Consider the following 27,737-nt stretch of genomic DNA (forward strand, 5'->3'; position numbering starts at 1 on the left):
AAAACAGACCAAAATAGTACAACTAGCTAGGGTAGCTACAAGTAAAAAAGTACTGGAAGTAGGCTACCCATCCTTCACCCACAAACAAACATTATCAATAACATCTAGCATCACCATCTACAGTGTATTCAGACCCCTTCACCATTTCCACATTTTCTTACCTAACAGCTTTATTCTAAAATGGATGAAACCCCTTTTTTTACTAATCTACACACAATACCTTATAATGACAAAGAGAAAACAGGTTTTACATTTTTGCAAATTTATTACAAATAAACGAAAATACCTTATTTACATCAGTATTCAGACCCTTTTGATATGAGACTCGAAATTGAGCTCTGGTGCATCCTGTTTCCATTGATCATCCTTGAGATGTTTCTACAACTTGATTGGACAACACCTGTGGTAAATTCAATTGAATAGACATCATTTGGAAAGGCACACACCTATCTATAAAGGTTGACAGTGCATGTAAGAGCAAAAACCAAGCCATGAAGTCGAAAGAATTGTCCGAAGAGCTCAGAGACAGGATTGTGTCGAAGGCACAGATCTGGCGAAGGGTACCAAAAAATGCCTGCAGCATTGAAGGTTCCTAAGGACACAGTGGTCTCGAGTGTCAGCCTCCTGGCAGAGGCAACCAGGTTTTTGGCTAAAATGTTGTGGTACTGGGTACAGTTCTTTGGCACTTGAATTAGAATTGGTGGCATGGTCAGATGACACATCCACCCTCATGAGAAGTTAAGGTTCGAATAAAAAAAAAGTATATTTAAAATAACATTCTATTCATCCAATTTTAATTTACATTTGAAAATTTCGTATTAATCGTATTAATTAACATCTAATAATTAAAAAAGAATAATCATTTAACCATTAACTAGACAAGTCAGGTAAGAATGAATTCTTATTCACAATGACGGCCTACCCCGGCCAAACCCTAACCTGGACGACGCTGGGCCAATTTTGCGCCGCCCTACGGGACTCCCAATCACGGCCGGTTGTGATTCAGCCTGGAATCAAACCAGGGTCTGAAGTGACGCCTCAAGCACTGAGATGTAGTGCCTCAGACCGATGTAGTGCCTGCCTCCCTCGGGAGCCCCAAAATACATAATGAACAATTGGAACACAATTATGAACATCTAAGGGTTCCATCAATCAGAATCCATAATCAAAACATGTCATAATCTAAACATGTCATAATCAAAACATGATTTCATATAAACAATATGATTTCGTATAAACAATATGATTTCATGTGGTATAAACAAAACACACATTTCAGAATACAGCCTCTATTCTGTCATGTGATTTCAAGTCCTCTGACCGGGAAAATGTCTTTCCGTCATTAGAGCAGTAGTAAGGCTTCTCTGCTGTATGTGTTTTTCATGCTCTTTCCGGTTCCCTAACTGACCTAAACTCTTTCTACACTGTGAGCAGTGGACGGTCTTATCCTCACCTGAGTGTGTGTATTCTCTCATGCTTTTTCAGGTTCCCTAATCGGGTAAATGTCTTTTGACACTGAGAGCAGTGGTAGGTCTTTTTTTCTGTGTGTGTCCCCTCGTGATATTTCAGGCCCCCTAACTGCGTAAAAGTCTTTTCACACAGGGAGCATTGGTAAGGCTTTTCTCCTGTGTGTTTCTTCTTATGCTCTTTTAGGTTCCCTAACTTGGTAAAATCCTTTCCGCACAAGGAGCAGTGGTACGGTTTCTCCCCTGTGTGCGTCCTCTCATGCTCTTTCAGGTCCCCTAACCACCTAAAACTCTTTCCACAGTGAGAGCAGGGGTAAGGCTTCTCTTCAGAGTGTATTTTCTCATGTTTTTTCAAATACCCTAACTGGGTAAACCGCTTTCCACACTGAGAGCAGTGGTAGAGTTTTTCTCCTGTGTGTATTCCTTCATGCCTTTTCAGATTTCCTAAATGTGTAAATCTCTTTCCACACTGGGTACATTGTAAAGGTTTTTCTCCTGTGTGTTTCTTCTTATGCTCTTTTACGTTCCCTAATGTGGTAAAATCCTTTCCACACTGAGAGCAATGGTAAGGCTTCTCCCCTGTGTGTGTCCTTTCATGCTGCTTCAGGTTCTCTAACCACCTAAAATTCTTTCCACACTGGGAACAGAGGTAAGCCTTCACTCCAGAGTGTATTCTCTCATGTATTTTTAGGTGTGCTAATCGAGTATAACGCTTTCCACACTGGGAGCAATGGAAAGGCTTCTCTCCTGTGTGTATCCTCTCATGCTCTTTTAGGTGCCTTAACCATGTAAAACCCTTTCCACACTGGGAACATCGGAAAGGCTTCTCTCCTGTGTGTATTTTCTCATGCTCTTTCAGAAGTGATGACTGGTTAAATCTCTTTTCACAATGGGAGCATTGGAAGAGTTTTTCTCTTGTGTGTGTTCTCTCATGCTCTTTGAGCTTACATAACCACTTAAAACTCTTTCCACACTGGGAGCAGTTGTGTCGTGTCGCTGGTTTGGGAATCTCTGGGTCTGGATCCCCTGAAGGACTCGTCCCGCTGTCAGAGTGAGAGTCTGGTTTCTCTCCTGCCAAAGATAAAACAGATTATTTTGTTAACAAATATTCCTGAATGAAACCTCCACATGATTAAACTGTGTTCCTATGAGGTTTAATCCAGACTAGATCCCTCATTATAAAATGCTGATTGGTTATTTGTGATAATCTCATGTAATGCCTTTTAAAAGTTCCATCCATCCTATTTTTTTTAGGGGAAGATTTAGGCTTTCTGATAATGTATAAATAATAATAAAACAAACAATGTAAACCCACCCACACTGTGCCATGAGGTCACTAAAACACCACAGAAAATCAGATATTTCCAGAACATGAAAGGAAATAGTAGAAACCCTTTTTTATAACTGTCAGGAAAGTTGACTGTTCAATCTGCTTCTGCTGTTTAGGGAAGCAAGATCTAGAAAAAAAGAAGCCCGGTTTAAATCTTAGATTTTCTTTAACTATCTCACCCGTATGCTTCTTTAAAAACATTAAGTCTTTGTCAATCCAAATGCCCAAATATTTATAGGAACCCGATCGATGGGAGAACCATCCAGTGAATAAATATATACCGTAAATTCCGGACTATAAGCCCCAACTTTTTTCCCAGGCTTTGAACCTCGCGGCTTAAACAATGATGCGGCTAATATATGGATTTTTCCCGCTTTCAATTAAAAAATAAAAATTAAAAAAACATTCTGTGACGTGCTCAGTTTTTTGGCGGCATGAAGCTTTTATTAGACCAATGAAATTGCCGAACGGGTTAAGGTCAAACAACTTTTTTGTTTACTGTTTAGATTAAATCGAGCGCTCTCAAACTTCCCATCATTCTGATTACAGTAGTCATTTTGTCACCCTCATCATGGCAAAGACACGGAGAAATGCATATGATGCAGCTTTCAAGTTGAAGGCAATTGATCTGGCTGTTGGAAAAGGAAATAGAGCTGCTGCACGGGAGCTTGGTCTTAATGAGTCGATGATAAGACGTTGGAAACAGCAGCGTGAGGAATTGACTCAGTGCAAAAAGACAACTAAAGCTTACTGCAAATGTTTTATTTTTTGTTACAAGCCGTGTTTCGTTAAAGCCTATTTATTTTTGTTACAAGCCGTGTTTCGTTAAAGCCTGTGTAAAGTTCATTTGTTTCAATGTACCGGTAGGCACCTGCGGCTTATAGACATGTGCGGCTTATTTATGTTCAAAATTTAAAAAAATCAGTGGGTGCGGCTTATATTCAGGTGCGCTTAATAGTCCGGAAATTACGGTAGTTCATCTGAAACATCCTGGAGAGAACTACAGAACAACATGTATTTAGTCTTGTCCAAATTACAGTACAAGTTTTAAACCAACCAGGGCATTCTGTTAGGTAACAAGGTCAGACAGCAGCTCTAACATAGTCTGGTCAACAGTTGGGTCAATGGCATACATACAGTGCCTTCGGAAAGTATTCAGATCCTTTGACTTTTTCTACATTTTGTTACGGAACAGCCTTATTCAAAAATTGATTAAATAAAACATGTTCCTCAACAATCTACACACAATACCCCATAATGACATCACAATATCCCATAATGACATCACAATATCCCATAATGACATCACAATATCTCATAATGACAAAGTGAAAACAGGTTTAAAAAAAAAAAAATGAAATACCTTATTTACATAAGTATTCAGACCCTTTGCTATGAGACTCAAAATTAAGATCAGTTGCATCCCGTTTCCATTGATCATCCTAGAGATGTTTCTACAACTTGATTGGGATACCACCTGTGGTAAATTCAATTGATTGGACATCACACCTGTTTATATAGAACCTTCCAGAAGGACAACCATCTCTGCAGCACTCTACCAATCAGGCCTTTATGGTAGAGTGGCCAGACAGAAGCCACTCCTCAGTAAAAGGCACATGACAGCCTGCTTGGAGTTTGACAAATGGCACCTAAAGGACTGTCCGACCATGAGAAACAAGATTATCTGGTCTGATGAAACCAAAACTTAACTCATTGGCCTGAATGTCAAATCTGGAGGAAATCTAGCACTAGCCCTACGGTGAAGCGTGGTGGTGACAGCATCATACTGTGGGGATGTTGTTCAGCGGCAGGGCCTGGGAGACTAGTCAGAATCGAGGGAAAGATGAATGGAGCAAAGTTCAGAGAGATCCTTGATGAAAACCTGATCCAGAACGCTCAGGACCTCAGACTGGGGTCCTCATCTTTCCAACAGGACAATGACCCTAAGCACACAGCCAAGACAACGCAGGAGTGGCTTCAGAACAAGTCTCGGAATGTCCTTGAGTGGTCCAGCCAGAGCCAGGACTTGAACCTGGTCGAACATCTCTGGAGAGACCTGAAAATAGCTGTGCAGTGACGCTCCCCGTCCAACCTGACAGAGCTTCAGAGGATATGCAGAGAAGAATGGGAGAAACTCCCCAAATACAGGTGTGCCAAGCTTGTAGCGCCATACCCAAGAAGACTTGAGGCTGTAATCGCTGCCAAAGGTGCTTCAACAAAGTACTGAATACTTATGTAAATGTCATATTTCAGTTTTTATTTTTTATATATTTAACAAAAAATTATAAACAACCTGTTTTTGATTTGTCATTATGGAGAGAACATGGAGGAGAGAGACACACACAACAGAGAACATGGAGGAGAGAGACACACACAACAGAGAACATGGAGGAGAGAGACACACACAACAGAGAACATGGAGGAGAGACACACACACAACAGAGAACATGGAGGAGAGACACACACACAACAGAGAACATGGAGGAGAGACAACAGAGAACATGGAGGAGACACAACAGAGAACATGGAGGAGAGACACACACACAACAGAGAACATGGAGGAGAGACACACACACAACAGAGAACATGGAGGAGAGACACACACAACAGAGAACATGGAGGAGAGACACAACAGAGAACATGGAGGAGAGACAACAGAGAACATGGAAGAGAGACAACAGAGAACATGGAGGAGAGACACAACAGAGAACATGGAGGAGAGACAACAGAGAACATGGAGGAGAGACAACAGAGAACATGGAGGAGAGACAACAGAGAACATGGAGGAGAGACACAACAGAGAACATGGAGGAGAGACACAACAGAGAACATGGAGGAGAGACAACAGAGAACATGGAGGAGAGACAACAGAGAACATGGAGGAGAGACAACAGAGAACATGGAGGAGAGACAACAGAGAACATGGAGGAGACACAACAGAGAACATGGAGGAGAGACAACAGAGAACATGGAGGAGAGACAACAGAGAACATGGAGGAGAGACAACAGAGAACATGGAGGAGAGACAACAGAGAACATGGAGGAGAGACAACAGAGAACATGGAGGAGAGACAACAGAGAACATGGAGGAGAGACAACAGAGAACATGGAGGAGAGACAACAGAGAACATGGAGGAGAGACAACAGAGAACATGGAGGAGAGACAACAGAGAACATGGAGGAGAGACAACAGAGAACATGGAGGAGAGACAACAGAGAACATGGAGGAGAGACACAACAGAGAATATGGAGGAGAGACAACAGAGAACATGGAGGAGAGACAACAGAGAACATGGAGGAGAGACAACAGAGAACATGGAGGAGAGACAACAGAGAACATGGAGGAGAGACACAACAGAGAACATGGAGGAGACACAACAGAGAATATGGAGGAGAGACACAACAGAGAACATGGAGGAGAGACACAACAGAGAATATGAAACAGCATTAATACCATCGTTGCTGAGTGGGTGGGGGACAGCATGAATACCATCGTTGCTCAGTGGGTGGGGGACAGCATTAATACCATCGTTGCTGAGTGGGTGGGGGACAGCATTAATACCATCGTTACTGAGTGGGTGGGGGACAGCATTAATACCATCGTTGCTGAGTGGGTGGGGGACAGCATTAATACCATCGTTGCTGAGTGGGTGGGGGACAGCATTAATACCATCGTTGCTGAGTGGGTGGGGGACAGCATTAATACCATCGTTGCTGAGTGGGTGGGGGACAGCATGAATACCATCGTTGCTGAGTGGGTGGGGGACAGCATTAATACCATCGTTGCTGAGTGGGTGGGGGACAGCATTAATACCATCGTTGCTGAGTGGGTGGGGGACAGCATTAATACCATCGTTGCTGAGTGGGTGGGGGACAGCATGAATACCGGGGACTGTGAAGAGGCAAACACAAAAGGTACAGACACATGCATAAGCATACATTGTGATATTGTTGTATGTTGGTATTATACATTTAGTATTGTAGATACGTAGTGGTGTAATAATGTTATATGATGTACCGTTTTATCTTTTGTTTTCTGTGTAATGTAAGTGCCTTAATGTGTTTGGATCCCAGGAAGAGTAGCTGCTGCCTTGGCAGGAACTAATGGGGATCCATAATAAACCCCAGGAAGAGTAGGTGCTGCCTTGGCAGGAACTAATGGGGATCCATAATAAACCCCAGGAAGAGTAGCTGCTGCCTTAACAGGAACTAATGGGGATCCATAATAAACCCCATGAAGAGTAGTTGCTGCCTTGGCATGAACTAATGGGGATCCATAATAAACCCCAGGAAGAGTAGCTGCTGCCTTAACAGGAACTAATGGGGATCCATAATAAACCCCAGGAAGAGTAGTTGCTGCCTTGGCATGAACTAATGGGGATCCATAATAAACCCCAGGAAGAGTAGCTGCTGCCTTGGCAGGAACTAATGGGGATCCATAATAAACCCCAGGAAGAGTAGCTGCTGCCTTGGCATGAACTAATGGGGATCCATAATAAATACAAATACCATTGCTACTGAGTGGGTGGGGGACAGCATTAATACCATTGCTACTGAGTGGGTGGGGGACAGCATTAATACCATTGTTACTGAGTGGGTGGGGGACAGCATTAATACCATTGTTACTGAGTGGGTGGGGGACAGCATGAATACCATTGTTACTGAGTGGGTGGGGAACAGCATGAATACCATTGTTACTGAGTGGGTGGGGGACAGCATTAAGTGTGGGGGGGGGGGGGGGGGGGGGGGGCGTCTGGTAGGGGTTCCACTAGTTACCACAGCCACAAAGTCAAATGAATGAAAACAAAAAATATATTTTTTGTCTTAATTTAAGGTTAGGCATAAAGTTAGCTTTGTGGTTAAGGTTAGGCATAAAGTTAGCTTTGTGGTTAAGGTTAGGCATGAAGTTAGCTTTGTGGTTAAGGTTAGGCATAAAGTTAGCTTTGTGGTTAAGGTTAGGCATAAAGTTAGCTTTGTGGTTAAGGTTAGGCATAAAGTTAGCTTTGTGGATAAGGTTAGGTTTAAAATCATATTTTACTATGATACTTAGACTTACTGACTAATAACTAGTGAGGATCGGTAGGAAGCCAGGACAGTAGTAGACTGAACCACATCTGAATTGTGAATTCAGGTCCTTTTATGATAAACCCCACCCGAAAAAATCGTTTAAACGTGAGAAAAGAAATGGCAGTTTAAACATTAAGAGAAATTGTACATTTGTCACATCCCTATGACGGCAGCCATGTCAGAGCACCACTAACAATACATGGGGAATATTTCAACTGAATGTCTAGAATTTGAACAATATTCAACATTCTAAAAGTTGGACCAATTCTCTAAATACATCATAATGCATTTCATAACAGTCTCATGTCTCAGGTTCAGCATCATTTAACTACCTCCATGTTTTGAGGATATACAGTGTTAATTTACAATTACATTGTTCACAAACAATGGAGTAAAACAAGCCTATATTTTAGGTTCTGAGCTCAGTGGACATTTATAAGTTATATTCTCCAAGAATCAATGGCGAGGCCCAGAGCATATATTAAAACGATACATTAATTCAACAAGGGCAGTTTGTGACCCTGACGGTACTCACTGGTGTTAATCAGATCTTCAGTCTCTTCTTCCTCTCCCAAAACGTCTTCCCCCTCCTCTTTTCTTAAGATAGCCTCCTTTTCCACTACAAAAGGTTCTCCCTCTTCTTTCACTATAACATCCTCTTCTTCTTTCAATGTGATGGCCTCCTCTTCCTCTTTTTTAATTCTGAAAGATTCTACCTCCTCCTCTTTTACTGTGACAGCCTCGATCTCCTCTTCCTCTTCATAAGGTTCTTTCTCTTCTTTCACTATAACATCCTCTTCTTCTTTCAATGTTATTGCCTCTTCCTCTTTTTTAATTCTGAAAACGAATACCTCTTCCACTGTGACAGCGTCTATCCCCTCTTCCTCTTCCACTGTGACAGCCTCTATCCCTTCTTCCTCTTCTTTCACTGTAACATCCTCTACCTCGATCTCCTTTTTCATTCTGAAAGCATCCTCCTGTTCTTCTTTTGCGACAATGTTCATCTCCAGACCCTCTTTCTCCGACCAGTATATCCCCTCTTCTTTAGCAGGAGGGGAGCAGCTTAGTGAACTCATGGTTGGTGATGCTAGCTAGCTAACGTTAGTTAGCATTAACGAGTAGCGTGGTGCTAAGCTAACTTAGCAAGCCAGCTAGCTACCTGACTAACAACGTAAATATTAACTTAAATGGGACAACTAGCTACACGAAAGAAGTTTAAAACACAGAGGCAAATATACACCGACAGCGTCTAAAGAGCTCCAATGTTTCGGCAATGTTGGACAGCAAGCCACAGCGGTGACTGATTAGGCTGTCGTGAAACGGGTAAGATTAACTAAGTACTTCCGGGTCACGGATTTTTAGAATCCTTTAGAATAAGTCTTGTCCTGTATACTTTCTAAATTAATAATTTGTGAGAAAATGATGCAAAATGATGTGATTTATTTGTTTATTGTTATGTATATATTTTTATCTAAATGGTCACTAATATTTTTGCTGTGTACTCCTATCATTTATTGGGGCGGCAGGGTAGCCTAGTGGTTAGAGCGTTGGGCTAGTAACCAAAGATTACTGGATCGAATCCCCGAGCTGACAAGGTAAAACTCTGTCGTTCTGCCCCTGAACAAGGCAGTTCCCTGGTAGGCCGTCATTGAAAGTAAGAAAGAGTTGGCAAGTTAAACAAATGGAAAAAAATATATTGAAAAAATATGCCCCGTACATACTCACCTGTAAATTGTGTCAGGTAAAGGGGTCCATTCTCTTTTTCTTATTTTTTCAAATTGGCCATAAAAGTCACAAAGTCAGAAGGCCCGCCTACTCGTGTGATGACACTAATATCGCTTTACTGTTCTCGGAAAATGACCAATCAGATGAGGGTGTGTGATGACGCGTATGCAACCAACCGTTATAAATACAAAATGGTAATTGGATGTCTTATTCAAACTCAGCTTGCAAGCTTATCATGATGTTGGCTCTTACTCAGTTACTTGTCCTAAGCCAAATAGGTTTACTCTAATATCTGCATTGTTTAAAAAATATATATTTTAGTTTCAAATGTGCACAGTTTCACAGCATTGTGCACAAAAATTTACAATTTTTGAAATTGCCAGATTTTTTTGGCTGATATTAAGATGAAAACGTCAACCTTTTTACTTTATTTGTCACTCTGGCACCTTTATTATAGTAATTTATTTATTTAACATCTTGAGATTTTTACCTTAAACAGTAAGGTGATATACTTCCTCATATTTACCTGAAAACCAGGAAATCAGATAACGTGGATGCTGTTTATTATCGCCTTGCAGACCACCTTTTAGGTATTATGTATCAGTTCCTGTCTCTGTACAAAGGAATGGTCTTCAAGCTATGGAAGATGGAAAAACATTTAATAATAATAATAATTGATTGGAATTACATTGCACTTTTCTAGACGCCCAAAAGCGCTTTACAGTGTACAGGGAAACTCAGCTCCCTAACCACACTTATATATTCTTGCAATAAGTGCCATGGGATCTTTAGTGACCACAGCCACAAAGTCAGAAGGTCCGCCTCCTCGACCAATCAGATGAGAGAGATTGTATGCTGACCGGCTTCATAAGTGGCTTCATAAGTGCCATGGGATCTTTAGTGACCACAGAGTTGGGACACCCATTTTAAAGTCCCATCTTAAAGTCCCAATTTATGTTGTACAAGTGTATTACAGTGATCTGTCTTTGAACTTACTGCCTTCTTGTTACATTTCAGCAGCATATTTCTCTTTGGCTTTTGATTGTCTGTCTTTCCTCTGGTGGAGTGAAATTGTCTTTTGTTCCCTTTCAAGATCTGGGCACAAACACGTATGAATGCCACCAGGGGAAATGTATGTAAGTGGGGTTAGGTTGGTGAATTTCCCCCTGTACACTTTAAAGAGCTTTGGGTGTCTGGAAAAGTGCCAGGTAATTCCAATAAATTATTATTAAATGATTTGACATCTTCCATAGTTTGAAGACCATGCTTTTGTACAGGGACAGAAACTGGTACAAAATACCAAAAAGATGGACTGCAAGGCTATGATAAGGCTATGATAAACACGTCCACATTATCTGCTTCCCTGGTTTTAAGGTAAATATGAAAAGGTGTTGTATTCAGACCCCTTAACTTTTTGATGAAGTACAGACTTATTCTAAAATATATTTAAAAAAAAAAAATCCTCGTCAATCTACACACAATACCCCATTATGAAAAAGCAAAAACAGTTTTTTAGAAATTTTTGCAAACATATTAAAAATAAAAAATATAACATTTACATAAGTATGTTGACCAAGTATTCAGACCCTTGAGTATTTTGTTGAAGCACCTTTGTGGGCGATTACAGCTTCGAGACTTCTTGTGAATGACTCTACAAGCTTGGCACATCTGTATTTCTCCCATTCTTCTCTGCAGATCCTCTCAAGCTCTGTCAGGTCAGATGGGGAGCGTTGCTGCACAGCAATTTTCAGACCTCTCCAGAGATGTTCGATTGGGTTCAAGTCCGGGCTCTGGCTGGGCCACTCAAGGGCATTCCGAGACTTGTCACGAAGCCACTCCTGCATTGTCTTGGCTGTGTGCTTAGGGTCGTTGTCCTGTTGGAAAGGGAACCTTCGCCCCGGTCTGAGGTCCTGAGAGCTCTGGAGCAGGTTTTTATCAAGGATCTCTCTGTACTTTGCTCTATTCATCTTTCCCTCGATCCTCACTAGTTTCCCAGTCCCTGCCGCTGAAAAACATCCCCACAGCATGATACTCCCACCACCATGCCTCCCCGTAGGGAGGGTGCAAGATGTGACACTTGGCCAAAGAGTTCAATCTTGTTTTCACTATATATTTTACCTCTTGGGGATGTCATTCGAAAACATAATGTTAAATTTCACTGCTATGCGGACGACACACAGCTGTACATTTCAATGAAACATGGTGAAGCCCCAAAATTGCCCTCGCTAGAAGCCTGTGTTTCAGACATAAAGAAGTGGATGGCTGCAAACTTTCTACTTTTAAACTCGGACAAAACAGAGATGCTTGTTCTAGGTCCCAAGAAACAAAGAGATCTTCTGTTGAATCTGACAATTAATCTGGATGGTTGTACAGTCGTCTCAAATAAAACTGTGAAGGACCTCGGCGTTACTCTGGACCCTGATCTCTCTTTTGAAGAACATATTCAAGGACAGCTTTTTTCCATCTACGTAACATTGCAAAAATCAGAAACTTTCTGTCCTAAAATGACGCAGAAAAATTAATCCATGCTTTTGTTACTTCTAGGCTGGACTACTGCAATGCTCTACTTTCCGGCTACCCGGATAAAGCACTAAACAAACTTCAGTTAGTGCTAAATACGGCTGCTAGAATCCTGACTAGAACCAAAAAATTTCATCATATTACTCCAGTGCTAGCCTCCCTACACTGGCTTCCTGTTAAGGCAAGGGCTGATTTCAAGGTTTTACTGCTAACCTACAAAGCATTACATGGGCTTGCTCCTACCTATCTTTCCGATTTGGTCCTGCCGTACATACCTACACGTACGCTACGGTCACAAGACGCAGGCCTCCTAATTGTCTCTAGAATTTCTAAGCAAACGGCTGGAGGTAGGGCTTTCTCCTATAGAGCTCCATTTTTATGGAATGGTCTGCCTACCAATGTGAGAGACGCAGACTCAGTCTCAACCTTTAAGTCTTTACTGAAGACTTATCTCTTCAGTAGGTCCTATGATTAAGTATAGTCTGGCCCAGGAGTGTGAAGGTGAACGGAAAGGCTGGAGCAACGAACCGCCCTTGCTGTCTCTGCCTTGCCGGTTCCCCTCTTTCCACTGGGATTCTCTGCCTCTAACCCTTTTACAGGGGCTGAGTCACTGGCTTACTGGTGTTCTTCCATGCCGTCCATGGGAGGGGTGCGTCACTTGAGTGGGTTGAGTCACTGACGTGGTCTTCCTGTCTGGGTTGGCGCCCCCCCTTGGGTTGTGCCATGGCGGAGATCGTTGTGGGCTATACTCGGCCTTGTCTTAGGACGGTAAGTTGGTGGTTGGAGACATCCCTCTAGTGGTGTAGGGGCTGTGCTTTGGCAAAGTGGGTGGGGTTATATCCTGCCTGTTTGGCCCTGTCCGGGGGTATCATCTGATGGGGCCACAGTGTCTTCTGATCCCTCCTGTCTCAGCCTCCAGTATTTATGCTGCAGTAGTTTATGTGTCGGGGGGCTAGGGTCAGTCTGTTACATCTGGAGTATTTCTCTTGTCTTATCCGGTGTCCTGTGTGAATTTAAATATGCTCCCTCTAATTCTCTCTTTCTGTCTTTCTCTCGGAGGACCTGAGCCCTAGGACCATGCCTCAGGACTACCTGGTATGATGACTCCTTGCTGTCCCCAGTCCACCTGGCCGTGCTGCTGCTCCAGTTTCAACTGTTCTGCCTGCGGCTATGGAACCCTGACCTGTTCACCGGACGTGCTTGTTGCACCCTCGACAACTACTATGATTATTATTATTTGACCATGCTGGTCATTTATGAACATTTTAACATCTTGACCATGTTCTGTTATAATATCCACCCTGCACAGCCAGAATAGGACTGGCCACCCCTCATAGCCTGGTTCCTCTCTAGGTTTCTTCCTAGGTTTTTGGCCTTTCTAGGGAGTTTTTCCTAGGGAGATTTTCCTAGCCACCGTGCTTCTTTCACATGCATTGCTTGCTGTTTGGGGTTTTAGGCCGGGTTTCTGTACAGCACTTTGTGACATTGGCTGATTTAAAAAGGGCTTTATAAATACATTTGATTGATTGTGTGGAGATTGATGAGGAAAAAGTATAATTTTATCAATTTTAGATTAAGGCTGTTATGTAACAAAATGTGGAAAAGGTCTCTGAATACTTTCAAAATGCACTGTATAGCAAATAGGGGTGGCAATACAGTCTGCTACCTTTCTCCATAGTTTCCCATCAAGGTTGTCTATACCTGGTGGTAATACAGTCTGCTACCATTCTCCATAGTTTCCCATCCAGGTTGTCTATACCTGGTGGTAATACAGTCTGCTACCATTCTCCATAGTTTCCCATCAAGGTTGTCTATACCTGGTGGTAATACAGTCTGCTACCAGTAGTTTCCCATCAAGGTTATCTATACCTGGTGGTAATACAGTCTGCTTCCATTCTCCATAGTTTCCCATCAAGGTTATCTATACCTGTTGGTAATACAGTCTGCTTCCATTCTCCATAGTTTCCCATCAAGGTTGTCTATACCTGGTGGTAATACAGTCTGCTACCATTCTCCATAGTTTCCCATCCAGGTTGTCTATACCTGGTGGTAATACAGTCTGCTACCATTCTCCATAGTTTCCCATCCAGGTTGTCTATACCTGGTGGTAATACAGTCTGCTACCATTCTCCATAGTTTCCCATCCGGGTTGTCTATACCTGGTGGTAATACAGTCTGCTACCATTCTCCATAGTTTCCCATCCAGGTTGTCCATACCTGGTGGCTCATCATTATTGATAGATAGCAATAGTTTTACAGTGCCTTGCAAAAGTATTTACCCCCTTGGCGTTTTTTCCTATTTTGTTGCATAACATACCTGTATTTTAAATGTTTTTTTAAAATAGGATTTTATGTAATGGACATACACAAAATAGTCTAATTTGGTCAAGTGAAATGAAAAAAAAGTACTTGTTTCAAGAAATGCAACAAAAAAAAACACAGAAAAGTGGCGCATATAACAAATGGTAGTGGTGGTTTACTCATTCACCTGCGAATTCTCAGAAGGCAGCCTGACCTCAGCCCCCTTTTTCTCAGTCTTTTCTTCACGTAAATGATGGGGATTTGGGCCGTTCCCGAGTCAGCAGTATATCCTTCGCGTCAGACTAGTTAAAGAAAGAATCTTTGTTCCATTAGAGGTGAGTAATCGCTGTTCTGATGTCCAGCAGTTATTTTTGGTCATAAGAGATGGTAGCATCAACATTATCTACAAAAAAAATCAGGTCCTCCCTCGACTGGGATCGATTAACTTCACTCTTTTCAGCTTAGCACCTGATGTATAAATGTGAAGCATCTGGTTGTATTTTCCACTCACTACCAAATTTGGTTATGGGAGGAAGCCCTGTGCGAGAAGTAGCCAGATGGATTCTGGCTGAAATCCTGCAAATTTTCTCATCGATGAAACGTTTGATCTCAATTCAGTTTTCTGTTTCCATAACTAGAATCTGTAACAAACAGTGGACTACGTTTTGTAGCCTATACCTTATGCCAAAGTTTCAAAAGATTACGTTGGTTAAAAGGAGTGCAAGGGAGAATTGAGTTATTGCACTTCACACAGTAGGACATATGCAAATAAATACTTAGAACGCGCCAATAGGATCTCTCTAGCTCCTGCTTGGCTCTGCCCACCTCTCTTGTTCTGCCCACTATGATTAATTTGCTCCCATTGGAAACGATAAGCTCTGGTCTATCTTGGGTAAATTATACAAATATTTTGCCACACAGTCAGTGAAGAGCAAGAGGATGCAACATCCAGGATCTCTACAACAGGCGGTGACCCCAGCCACCCCAGTCGGAGACTGTTCTCTCTACTACCGCATGGCAAGCGGTACCGGAGTGCCAAGTCTAGGACAAAAAGGCTTCTCAACAGTTTTTACCCCCAAGCCATAATACTCCTGAACAGGTAATCAAATGGCTACCTGGACTATTTGCATTGTGTGCCCCCCAAACCCTCTTTTTCCCTGCTGCTACTCTCTGTTTATCATATATGTGTAGTCACTTTAACTATACATTCATGTACATACTACCTCAATCAGCCTGACTAACCGGTGCCTGTATGTAGCCTCACTACTGTTATAGCCTCGCTACTGTTATTTTTCACTGTCTTTTTACTGTTGTTTTTATTTCTTGTCTTACCTATTGTTCAGCAAATACTTTTTTTGCACTGTTGGTTAGACCCTGTAAGGAAGCATTTCACTGTAAGGTCTACACCTGTTGTATTCGGCGCACGTAACAAATCAACTTTGATTTGATTTGAAGAGGTGTGCTGTTTGGGGTATTAGGCTGGGTTTCTGTATAGCACATTTTTCTGTATAGCACTTTGTGTCATCGGCTGTTGTAAAAAGGGCTTTATAAATACATTTGATTGATTGATTGATTGATTGATTGATTGATTGATTGATTGATTGAGGTGTGGCTAATGTTAGCCAGCATAAGCTAGCTACCGAGCTAGCATAGAACTCGGTAGCACAGAGTACATCAATTTGACATTGCAAAATTGTGCATTGTGGGTAGTTTAGAAGATATCCGGAAATAAGTTAATAAATATGTAATAACGCAAAAACATAACGGTTTGTACTTATAAGAAACCAGATCGTGACTACAACTCAGTTACTAAATCTTTAACCACAATGTGGGAATTTAAGGCGATGCTGTTGGTGTGACGTATAATGTAGTGGACGGAACTCTTCTTTCAACAGCAACAACAGTTTGTCAGCCACCTCGGTAGCTTGCTAGACAAAATAGCCGAACCAAAACATCTCTTTAGATGCGTTCATGTAGCCATTGTGTTTTAACCCCACTTCGGTCGTCTAGTTAGTTATCCCATTCACTTTCATATTTACGGTTTTGTTGTTATTGGTCAGCTATCGGGCTGGTTAAATTAGCATTAGCATTAGCCTAGTTAGCTAACAACTCCGACCATGAGTTCACTAAGCTACTCTCCTCCTGCTAAAGATGAGGTCAGCTGGACGGAGAAAGAGGAGGGGTTTGTTACAATACAAAAACAAGTAGAAGGTGAGGCTGTTACCGTCAAAGAAGAAGAGAAAGACGTTTCAGTGAAAGAGGAGGAGGAAGAGGAGGCTGTCACAATACAAAAACAAGTAGAGGGTGTTACAGTGAAAGAAGAGAAAGACGTTTCAGTGAAAGAAGAGGAAGACGCGTTCAGAGTGAAAGAGGAGGAGGATGTTACAGTTAAAGAAGAGGAGGAAGAGAAAGAGGAGGATGCAGTTTTTGGAGTGAAAGAGGGGAAGATGACTGTCACATCGAAAGAAGAGGAGGAAACTGGATATCTGGGCCCGGTTTCCCAAAGGCAACTTAAGGCGTCCAATGGTTCTAATGATGAACTTAGTCGTAAGATGGTTTTGAGAAACCGTTCCCTGATTAACACTAGTAAGTACTGTCTTAAAAACAGAGGTTGATAGGCTGTTGTTAAAATCAAATCAAAGTGTATTTGTCACGTGCGCCTAATACAACAGGTGTAGACCTTACAGTGAAATGCTTACTTACAGGCTCTAACCAACAGTGCAATTTCTAATTTTAAAAAGGTATTAGGTGAACAATAGATAAGTAAAGGAATAAAAACAACAGTAAAGAAGACAGTGAAAAATAACAGTATTGAGGCTATATACAGTAGCGAGGCTATATACAGTAGCGAGGCTATATACAGGCACCAGTTAGTCAGGCTGATTAGGTAGTATGTAGATATGGTTAAAGTGACTATGCATATATGATGAACAGAGAGTAGCAGCAGCCTAAAAGAGTGGTTGGGGGGGGGGCAACGCAAATAGTCCGGGTAGCCATTTGATTACCTGTTCAGGAGTCTTATGGCTTGGGGGTAAAACTGTTGAGAAGCCTTTTGGTCCTAGACTTGGCACTCCAGTACCGCTTGCCATGCAGTCGTAGAGAGAACATTCTATGACTGGGGTGGCTGGGGTCTTCGACAATTTTTGGGCCTTCCTCTGGTGTAGAGGTCCTGGATTACAGGCAGTTTAGCCCCAGGGATGTACTGGGCCGTACGCACTACCCTCTGTAGCGCCTTGCAGTCGGAAGCCGAGCAGTTGCCGTACCAGGCAGTGATGCAACCAGTCAGGATGCTCTCGATGGTGCAGCTGTAGAACCTTTTGAGTATCTCAGGACCCATGCCAAATCTTTTCAGTTTCCTGAGAGGGAATAGGTTTTGTCGTGTCCTCTTCACGACTGTCCTGGAAGTCCAGGATCCAGTTGCAGAGGGAGGTGTTTAGTCCCAGGTTCCTTAGCTTAGTGATGAGCTTTGAGGGCACTATGGTGTTGAACGCTGAGCTATAGTCAATGAACAGCTTTCTCACATAGGTGAGAGGTGGGAAAGGGCAGTGTGGAGTGCAATAGAGATTGCATCATCTGTGGATCTGTTTGGGCGGTATGCAAATTGGAGTGGGTCTAGGGTTTCTGGGATAATGGTGTGTTGATGTGAGCCATAACCAGCCTTTCAAAGCACTTCATGGCTACGGATGTGAGTGCTACGGGTCTGTAGTCATTTAGGCAGGTTACCTTAGTGTTCTTGGGCACAGGGACTATGGTGGTCTGCTTGAAGCATGTTGGTATTACAGACTCAATCAGGGACAAGTTGAAAATGTCAGTGAAGACACCTGCCAGTCAGCACAAGCCCGGACCAAGGCATCAGCAAGATTTATGTAGTCCAACAGTCTCAAATATATACGTATGTACGTACAGTCACTGTGGCGACGACGTCGTCCATGCACTTATTAATGAAGCCGTTGACTGATGTGGTAAACTCCTCAATGCCACCGGATGAATCCCTGAACATATTCCAGTCTGTTTTAGTGAAACAGTCCTGTAGCGGAGCATCCGCTTCATCGGACCACTTCCTTATTGAGCTGGTACTTCCTGTTTCAGGGTTTGTTTGTAAGCAGGAATCGGGAGGATAGAGTTATGTTCATATTTACCAGATGGAGGGTGAGGGAGAGCTTTGTATGTGTCCCTATGTGTGGAGTAAAAGTGATCTAGAGTTTTTCCCTCTAGTCCCCCCTGATCTTACCAGACTCTGCTGTTCTGATCTAGTTTTCCCTCTAGTCCCCCTGATCTTACCAGACTCTGCTGTTCTGATCTAGTTTTTCCCTCTAGTCCCCCTGATCTTACCAGACTCTGCTGTTCTGATCTAGTTTTCCCCTCTAGTCCCCCCTGATCTTACCAGACTCTGCTGTTCTGATCTAGTTTTTCCCTCTAGTCCCCCCTGATCTTACCAGACTCTGCTGTTCTGATCTAGTTTTTCCCTCTAGTCCCCCTGATCTTACCAGACTCTGCTGTTCTGATCTAGTTTTTCCCTCTAGTCCCCCCTGATCTTACCAGACTCTGCTGTTCTGATCTAGTTTTTCCCTCTAGTCCCCCCTGATCTTACCAGACTCTGCTGTTCTGATCTAGTTTTCCCTCTAGTCCCCCTGATCTTACCAGACTCTGCTGTTCTGATCTAGTTTTTTCCCCTCTAGTCCCCCCTGATCTTACCAGACTCTGCTGTTCTGATCTAGTTTTTCCCTCTAGTCCCCCCTGATCTTACCAGACTCTGCTGTTCTGATCTAGTTTTTCCCTCTAGTCCCCCTGATCTTACCAGACTCTGCTGTTCTGATCTAGTTTTTCCCTCTAGTCCCCCCTGATCTTACCAGACTCTGCTGTTCTGATCTAGTTTTTCCCTCTAGTCCCCCCTGATCTTACCAGACTCTGCTGTTCTGATCTAGTTTTTCCCTCTAGTTCCCCCTGATCTTCCCAGACTCTGCTGTTCTGATCTAGTTTTTCCCTCTAGTCCCCCCTGATCTTACCAGACTCTGCTGTTCTGATCTAGTTTTTCCCTCTAGTCCCCCTGATCTTACCAGACTCTGCTGTTCTGTCCTGTTGATATATAGAAAAACCAGCTAGACGTATATTATCCTTGTTCAGCCATTACTCTGAGAAGCAGCTATATTATATTAGTATATTACAGTTCTTAATGTTTATTTGTAATTTTTATTTAACCTTTATTTAACTAGGCAAGTCAGTTAAGAACAAATTCCTATTTTACAATGACGGCCTACCATGGCCAGACCCTCCCTAACGACACTGGGCCAGTTGTGCGCCACCTTAATTGGACTCCCGATCACAGCCGGTTGTGATACAGCCCGGGATCGAACCAGGGTCTGTAGTGATGCCTCTAGCACTGAGATGCAGTGCCTTAGACCGCTGAGCCACTCGGGAGCCCCACTCGGGAGTCCCGTTGATAGGAGAGACCTTGTTCAGTTTATTCTCCAGTGATTGCACAATCGCCAATAGAACTGAGTGTAGAGGTGATTTATTCACTCTAGTCTCATCAGGGTGCCCCCTGCGCCGGCCTCTATAGAACCTTCTTCGAGAGTCGGGGATTTGGGCCTGATCCCGGACAGTCAATATGTCTTTCTCCTCTGACTCATGACTCATTGAAGTAGAATTTGTTGTCCAAATCAAGGTTAGTGAAAATTGTTCTGATGTCTAGAAGCTCTTTTTGGTCATAGGAAGCGATGGTGGAAACATTATGTACAAAAAAAAAGTTGTGATCAGCTTAAAAAATCATAATAATTGCACAATTGGTCAGGAGCCCATAAAACGTCTGCTTTCCAATGCAGCACCATTCTAGATAGCATTCTAGATAACATTCTAGATAACATTCTAAATAACATTCTAGATAACATTCTAAATAACATTGTAGATAACATTCTAGATACCATTCTAGATAACATTCTAGATAACATTCTAAATAACATTAGCATGAATTAGCCTACGTGAACAAGAAGCACAACATATTTTCAGAGATGTGAGATAATTAACTTCTCTGTAATATAGTAAAGCTTTGAAATTGTGACATTACGTACTTTCGAGGAAAATAGGTCGATTTTCTCGACTGGTTTTTAGAAGGGATTTTGTGACTATCTTAGCAACTCTTTGACGCAGCATGACAACGTGAACTCGATGGGTTGACAGTCTGTTGGACAGGTGTTAGATGTTTGGAAAGTTTTGAAACTTTAGGGAAAAGTTTTTCCTTTAAAACATTTTGGTTTACTAGCCTGTTTAATTTGTATCCCATAACGCGGTTAGCCTCAATACTGTGCTTGTGGATATTTAAATCCCTGCTGTTTGTTTCGGTTTGCATCGGCTTTACGAGCTGTGCTGGCTGGAATTGCATCGAGTACCAGCGTTAGCCTACGTTGCTACCATCATGCCGCCCAAAGTTAAAGAAGGTTGGAGTAATGGAGAGGACAGTGTTTAACTATGACAGCTACGTGATCTTTTACATCAACATAAATATGTCCACAAGCAATCGTTACAGCAACAGGAAAATAGCTTCAACAGCCTTGTCCAAATACTGGTGGACTCAACTAACAACAGAAGGGACGATCTGACCAGAGAGGTCCAAGACCTTAAGAACAGTTTGCAGTTCTCCCAGGGAGAGGTTCATGTCCTGAAAGAGACTTGCAGCAAGATGGCAACAAACTGTAAGTCCCCGTGAGATGACATCATCACTGTCTGTGAATTATTATTACAGATGACTGGGGAAACAGACTATCTAGAGCACGTGTCAAACACAAGGACCACCGGCCCAATCCGGCCCGTGACACGTCTATCTGGCCCATGCACTTATTTGGGTTGGCAATTCAGTTTGGCCCGCTTCCATACTGCCCGGGATGGACTGCACTACAAGTCCCAGCAAGAACTGCCAACGTGCTACACGCCAAACATCAGTGGAATGCCACAGACACACCCCTCTTCCCAGATCCACACACGAACCAGCCAGTGTGCTGTATCATATAACTAATGGTATCTACCAGACTGAAAGTTTAAACATGTTGTAGGCTTAACAAAAACAAAACTATTTTATTCTACGTGAGAAGACAGATTCTCGGGACAAACACCGCTGGTCTGACAAACACCGCTGTAGCTCTGCTACCTTTCGCCGCTGATGCGGAAGGCTGATATTGAGATGCAGCCTATATACAGATACAGATATCTGAAGATTAAACAGACAGATTCTTATGGTGATTTTAGTATTATGCTAATTAGATTTCAGTGGGGGTGCAGACATCAACTCTAGCGGGTTAACCTGTCTCCCCCCCTTCATCTACACTGATTGGACTGGATTTAACAAGTTACATCAATAAGGATCATATCTTTCACCTGGTCAGTCTGTCATGGAAAGAGCAGGTCTTCATAATGTTTTGTACACTCAGTGTATAAAGTCTTCTGTCCCTGTAAGTTCACATGTGGAACTGCATGAAATGTGTTTTAGTTTCCAGTCATTTAGAAATGTGATCCTTATGTCCCACATTGTCCGCTTTATTAATAGAAAGACTCATATACAGTATAGTATTAGTTTAAAACTAAAATGGACCAATCCTGGATCGCCCCCTGTATTATCAGCCACTGAAATAGGAGAGTCTTTGTCCCCTCTCTGTTTGTCTACTCAACCCAGAGTGAAACCAAAACACCCCATGTTGCCCATGTTAACCTGATGACTCAGAGTCACGTCATAAACAAGTAGAATGACCACCGTGGGGGAAAACAACTGATGTTCACCATCTGGGACCATTCAACAGTCTAGATTTACCAGGTTATTACTAAATAAACTGTTCACCATCTGGGACCATTCAACAGCCTAGATTTACCAGGTTATTACTAAATAAACTGTTCACCATCTGGGACCATTCAACAGTCTAGATTTACCAGGTTATTACTAAATAAACTGTTCACCATCTGGGACCATTCAACAGTCTAGATTTACCAGGTTATTACTAAATAAACTGTTCACCATCTGGGACCATTCAACAGCCTAGATTTACCAGGTTATTACTAAATAAACTGTTCACCATCTGGGACCATTCAACAGTCTAGATTTACCAGGTTATTACTAAATAAACTGTTCACCATCTGGGACCATTCAACAGTCTAGATTTACCAGGTTATTACTAAATAAACTGTTCACCATCTGGGACCATTCAACAGTCTAGATTTACCAGGTTATTACTAAATAAACTGTTCACCATCTGGGACCATTCAACAGTCTAGATTTACCAGGTTATTACTAAATAAACTGTTCACCATCTGGGACCATTCAACAGCCTAGATTTACCAGGTTATTACTAAATAAACTGTTCACCATCTGGGACCATTCAACAGTCTAGATTTACCAGGTTATTACTAAATAAACTGTTCACCATCTGGGACCATTCAACAGTCTAGATTTACCAGGTTATTACTAAATAAACTGTTCACCATCTGGGACCATTCAACAGTCTCGATTTACCAGGTTATTACTAAATAAACTGTTCACCATCTGGGACCATTCAACAGTCTCGATTTACCAGGTTATTACTAAATAAACTGTTCACCATCTGGGACCATTCAACAGTCTAGATTTACCAGGTTATTACTAAATAAACTGTTCACCATCTGGGACCATTCAACAGTCTAGATTTACCAGGTTATTACTAAATAAACTGTTCACCATCTGGGACCATTCAACAGCCTAGATTTACCAGGTTATTACTAAATAAACTGTTCACCATCTGGGACCATTCAACAGTCTAGATTTACCAGGTTATTACTAAATAAACTGTTCACCATCTGGGACCATTCAACAGTCTAGATTTACCAGGTTATTACTAAATAAACTGTTCACCATCTGGGACCATTCAACAGTCTCGATTTACCAGGTTATTACTAAATAAACTGTTCACCATCTGGGACCATTCAACAGTCTCGATTTACCAGGTTATTACTAAATAAACTGTTCACCATCTGGGACCATTCAACAGTCTAGATTTACCAGGTTATTACTAAATAAACTGTTCACCATCTGGGACCATTCAACAGTCTAGATTTACCAGGTTATTACTAAATAAACTGTTCACCATCTGGGACCATTCAACAGTCTAGATTTACCAGGTTATTACTAAATAAACTGTTCACCATCTGGGACCATTCAACAGCCTAGATTTACCAGGTTATTACTAAATAAACTGTTCACCATCTGGGACCATTCAACAGTCTAGATTTACCAGGTTATTACTAAATAAACTGTTCACCATCTGGGACCATTCAACAGTCTCGATTTACCAGGTTATTACTAAATAAACTGTTCACCATCTGGGACCATTCAACAGTCTAGATTTACCAGGTTATTACTAAATAAACTGTTCACCATCTGGGACCATTCAACAGTCTAGATTTACCAGGTTATTACTAAATAAACTGTTCACCATCTGGGACCATTCAACAGTCTAGATTTACCAGGTTATTACTAAATAAACTGTTCACCATCTGGGACCATTCAACAGTCTAGATTTACCAGATTATTACTAAATAAACTGTTCACCATCTGGGACCATTCAACAGTCTAGATTTACCAGGTTATTACTAAATAAACTGTTCACCATCTGGGACCATTCAACAGTCTAGATTTACCAGGTTATTACTAAATAAACTGTTCACCATCTGGGACCATTCAACAGTCTAGATTTACCAGATTATTACTAAATAAACTGTTCACCATCTGGGACCATTCAACAGTCTAGATTTACCAGGTTATTACTAAATAAACTGTTCACCATCTGGGACCATTCAACAGTCTAGATTTACCAGGTTATTACTAAATAAACTGTTCACCATCTGGGACCATTCAACAGTCTAGATTTAACAGGTTATTACTTCTGAATAAAAATGCTTTTTGCGGTTGTCGTAGGCTTACAATTGTTGTTTTGATTATTGCTTGAACAGTCGCAAGATAATATTTGCAAAATACCTATTTTGGATGCAGCAGTTGTTAGCTTGAATGCTTAAGCTCATTGACAGCAAAGCAACCAGAGAATTTTACTGGTTGAAGTTGAAGTGTTTTTTTTTTAAGTATAAAGCAGTTGAATTGGGAGGATGACAAAAACATTATATTAAGCAGGACATTCAAACAAGCCTTACAATTTGAATCCAAAAGTAGTTTGAAATGCACTCATAAGCAACCTGTAAATGGAGGCTATTTTTGCTGTCAGCCTATGAGAACTCCCCTGAGATTTGGTGAATTAGTAAATAGCGACACAGAACTTAATGTGAGTTTCCTTGAGTAGCACTCCTGATCTTGCGCTGATAATGTGCTGTAATATTCAGAATACATTGTGAAAAACTAAAATCTAAATTCACAATTTTTGCTCCATGCAGATCTACTACATCAATAACTAGCTGTTTCCTCATTAGCAGGGAGCAGTTTCTGCAACCAATATATTGAAAGGGCCCTATATTGGTCAGCAAATGTGGTCTGCAACTGTAATAGCCTAGAATCAGAATCATCAACCTTACTACTAAAGTTTAAAAAAATAAAATAAGACTAAACATGTCTATTGTTGCTCACTTGACTGGTCTTATTAAGACAATTGTCAAATAAGTTTGTACACAACATCATGGGCATCACCTTTTAGCTAAAATAAACAGTGGATTTCTGCTATTGTGGGCCTTTAACCATCTGTCTGACTTTGTTGTTCACACAGGAGAGAGACTTGACTATCGTTGATCCTCTGGAGAGCTTCAACAACATCATGAAGCGGACGAGGCAGAGACGAGTCTCTCCCCATCAGAACTCCTCAAGAAACACCAGCGGAAACCCACAGGGAAGAAACCTCACTGCTGCTCTGACTGTGGGAAGAGATTCACCTCTTCAGCAGACCTCAAAAGACATCAGAGAATCCATACAGGAGAGAAACCTTATAGCTGTGATCAATGTGGAAAGAGTTTTACACATTCAAGTAATCTGAAAGCACACCAGAGAACACACTCAGGAGATAAACCTTATAGTTGTGATCAATGTGGGAAGAGTTTTATTACATCTAGCTGTCTGACTATACACCAGAGAATACACACAGGAGAGAAATCTTATAGCTGTGGTCAGTGTGGGAAGAGTTTTGTTTCATCTAGCAGTCTGATACTACACCAGAGAACACATACAGGAGAAAAACCTTATATCTGTAATGAATGTGGGAAGAGTTTTGCTCAATCTAGCAACCTGATAGCACACCTGAGAATTCACACCGGAGAGAAACCCTATAGTTGTAATCAATGTGGGAAGAGTTTTGTTACATCTAGCCATCTGACTCGACACTTGAGAATACACACAGGAGCGAAGCCTCATAGCTGTGATTAATGTGGGAACGGTTTTGTTACATCTAGCAGTCTGACTATACACCATAGAACACACACAGGAGAGAAATCTTTTCCCTGCTCTGACTGTGGAAAGAGTTATGTTTCGTCAGGATGTTTAGAATCACACCAGAGAACTCATATTTGTGATCAATGTGACGAGATACTCTGATAAAAGATCTCTGATTAAACATCAGAAAATACATGATGGAGTTGTTACATGATATCAATGATATAATGTCACAATGTAGAATGTTTAAACATTGTAGTAGGAGTATTTTAATTAATAATGTCACAATGTAGAACCTTAAACGTTTGCCCTGTTCTATTGATTTCAGTGTCATATGGATATTAGCATCAGGGGAAAAATCCAGGCTCTGAATTGAAAGAGTACAATTTAACAACAAAATAAATATTGTTAAACTTACCGCGTTGGTGACCCAAATGAATCAAAATGCAACACTTCAAATGTAGCTAGCTGTTTTCTACAAATTGTCCTCTAACCAGTGATGAACACATTATTCCCAGATTACGTGTGGTTTTTGAGCTGTTAGTTTTAACAGGAAGTGCAACTCATCTCCCCCCTTTCGTGCAATTGATTTCAATGTGATATCGATGAGTGATGACAAATAAGTGTTTGGTTTCTCTTCGTTTTGGGGACCCCTACATTTAAATGCATCACTCCAAAATGTAGCTGACTGTCTTCTGCAGGTTGTCGTCTAACCAGTGAGGTAAAAGATATCTCCCATTTCCATGTGTTTTATTTAGTTGTGTTAGTTTCAACAGCACGTACAACCTGATTTCCCCCCTAATCGATATCAGTGATTTATTGCTACTTGTCAAAACAACACGTTTTTGGTGCTTGTGCAATTTATAAGGTGCTCGTCTTAAAAAATACAAATAAAATGATTACTATTGTGTTTGTGTATATAGTACATTTTATGTTTAGGTTTTCAATATATCAAACTGTTTCTGCATATTGGTTATTGGTTTGGCCTTGTTAAAACTGGCTATCCCACCAAGCAAAATGTTGTTGAAAAGAAAACTATGCCCGAGGTCCAATCTACGTTCGGTTTTGGTTGAAAGTTGAAAAGACGTAATTTTCACGTCTTTGTTTAAACGACTTGAAAACAACTTAGTTTCAACGTACTTGCAACATTGAGGCAGTATAAAAAAAATGGTCTATGAACAGTTTTATTAACAATCATACATCATTCCAGTTTTTACACACAGTTTTTATTTACATCATTCAAGTGCTAATTGTCTTTATTCCACTACTGAAGAAGCATGACTCAAATCACCTCATATTTCAGACATTCAGCCTGACAAAAGATACATGTTTTATTATTCCATGCCTCACCATTAAGTGAATTATTGCCAATACATATTAACAAAGGGGTGTACATTCAGTTTTTATATTTTCATAATATTTCAATGTAATGTAACACTTATTAATCACAATAATTTATGCGACTAACTGAATTTTATTGGCACAATTATATTGTTTACTAGCAATGTAGTAAAACAAGCTTATATTTTGGATTGGATATTACATCCAATTCTTACTATTTTAATCGATGGTATTTCCTTAGAATGCGCATTAATCTTTCAGTTTTATTGTTATTGTTTAGTATTTTGGAAAATGCATATAATTTTATTAATTGTTTTTCATTCGTTTTTTTCTTGTAAAGCGCATTCCGTTGCATCCATGTCTGAAATGTTCTATATAAGTAAAGCTTGATTTGATTTGAACATATTGTAAAACAATGAACCCAATGACTGACCAATCAACAGACTCTTGCAAAACCAATGAACAAGTCTGTTCAAAAGCAACACATCTTGGTCCATATTAGTATGAAAAACTAAATAATTTCAATATATCGTCCACTGTCAAAATTGTGCTTGTGTGGTATGTAAGTTTAGTATCTCTTTTCAACCAATCAAGTACATTTTTGAAA

General features: G+C 41.2%; 2 protein-coding genes across 2 annotated transcripts; one reads left to right on the top strand and one right to left on the bottom strand.

Moving 5' to 3' along the window:
- Positions 1–245: 245 nt before the first annotated feature.
- On the bottom strand, positions 246–9,178 carry LOC106595687 (uncharacterized). The gene is made up of 3 exons (XM_082967897.1): positions 8,399–9,178; positions 6,251–6,688; positions 246–2,537 (listed from the first exon to the last, which is right to left on the bottom strand). Exons 1-3 carry the CDS (start codon positions 8,937–8,939, stop codon positions 1,450–1,452), a joined length of 2,067 nt encoding a protein of 688 aa, XP_082824023.1. The 5' UTR covers positions 8,940–9,178; the 3' UTR covers positions 246–1,449.
- Positions 9,179–16,270: 7,092 nt separating this feature from the next.
- LOC123732165 (uncharacterized) lies at positions 16,271–26,697 on the top strand. Its single transcript, XM_045711503.2, has 2 exons — positions 16,271–16,995; positions 25,134–26,697. Exons 1-2 carry the CDS (start codon positions 16,527–16,529, stop codon positions 25,154–25,156), a joined length of 492 nt encoding a protein of 163 aa, XP_045567459.2. The 5' UTR covers positions 16,271–16,526; the 3' UTR covers positions 25,157–26,697.
- The last annotated feature ends 1,040 nt before the right edge of the window (positions 26,698–27,737 follow it).

The sequence above is a fragment of the Salmo salar genome, chromosome 02 (genome assembly GCF_965601325.2).
Source record: "Salmo salar chromosome 02, fSalSal1, whole genome shotgun sequence".
Lineage (NCBI taxonomy): Eukaryota > Metazoa > Chordata > Actinopteri > Salmoniformes > Salmonidae > Salmo > Salmo salar.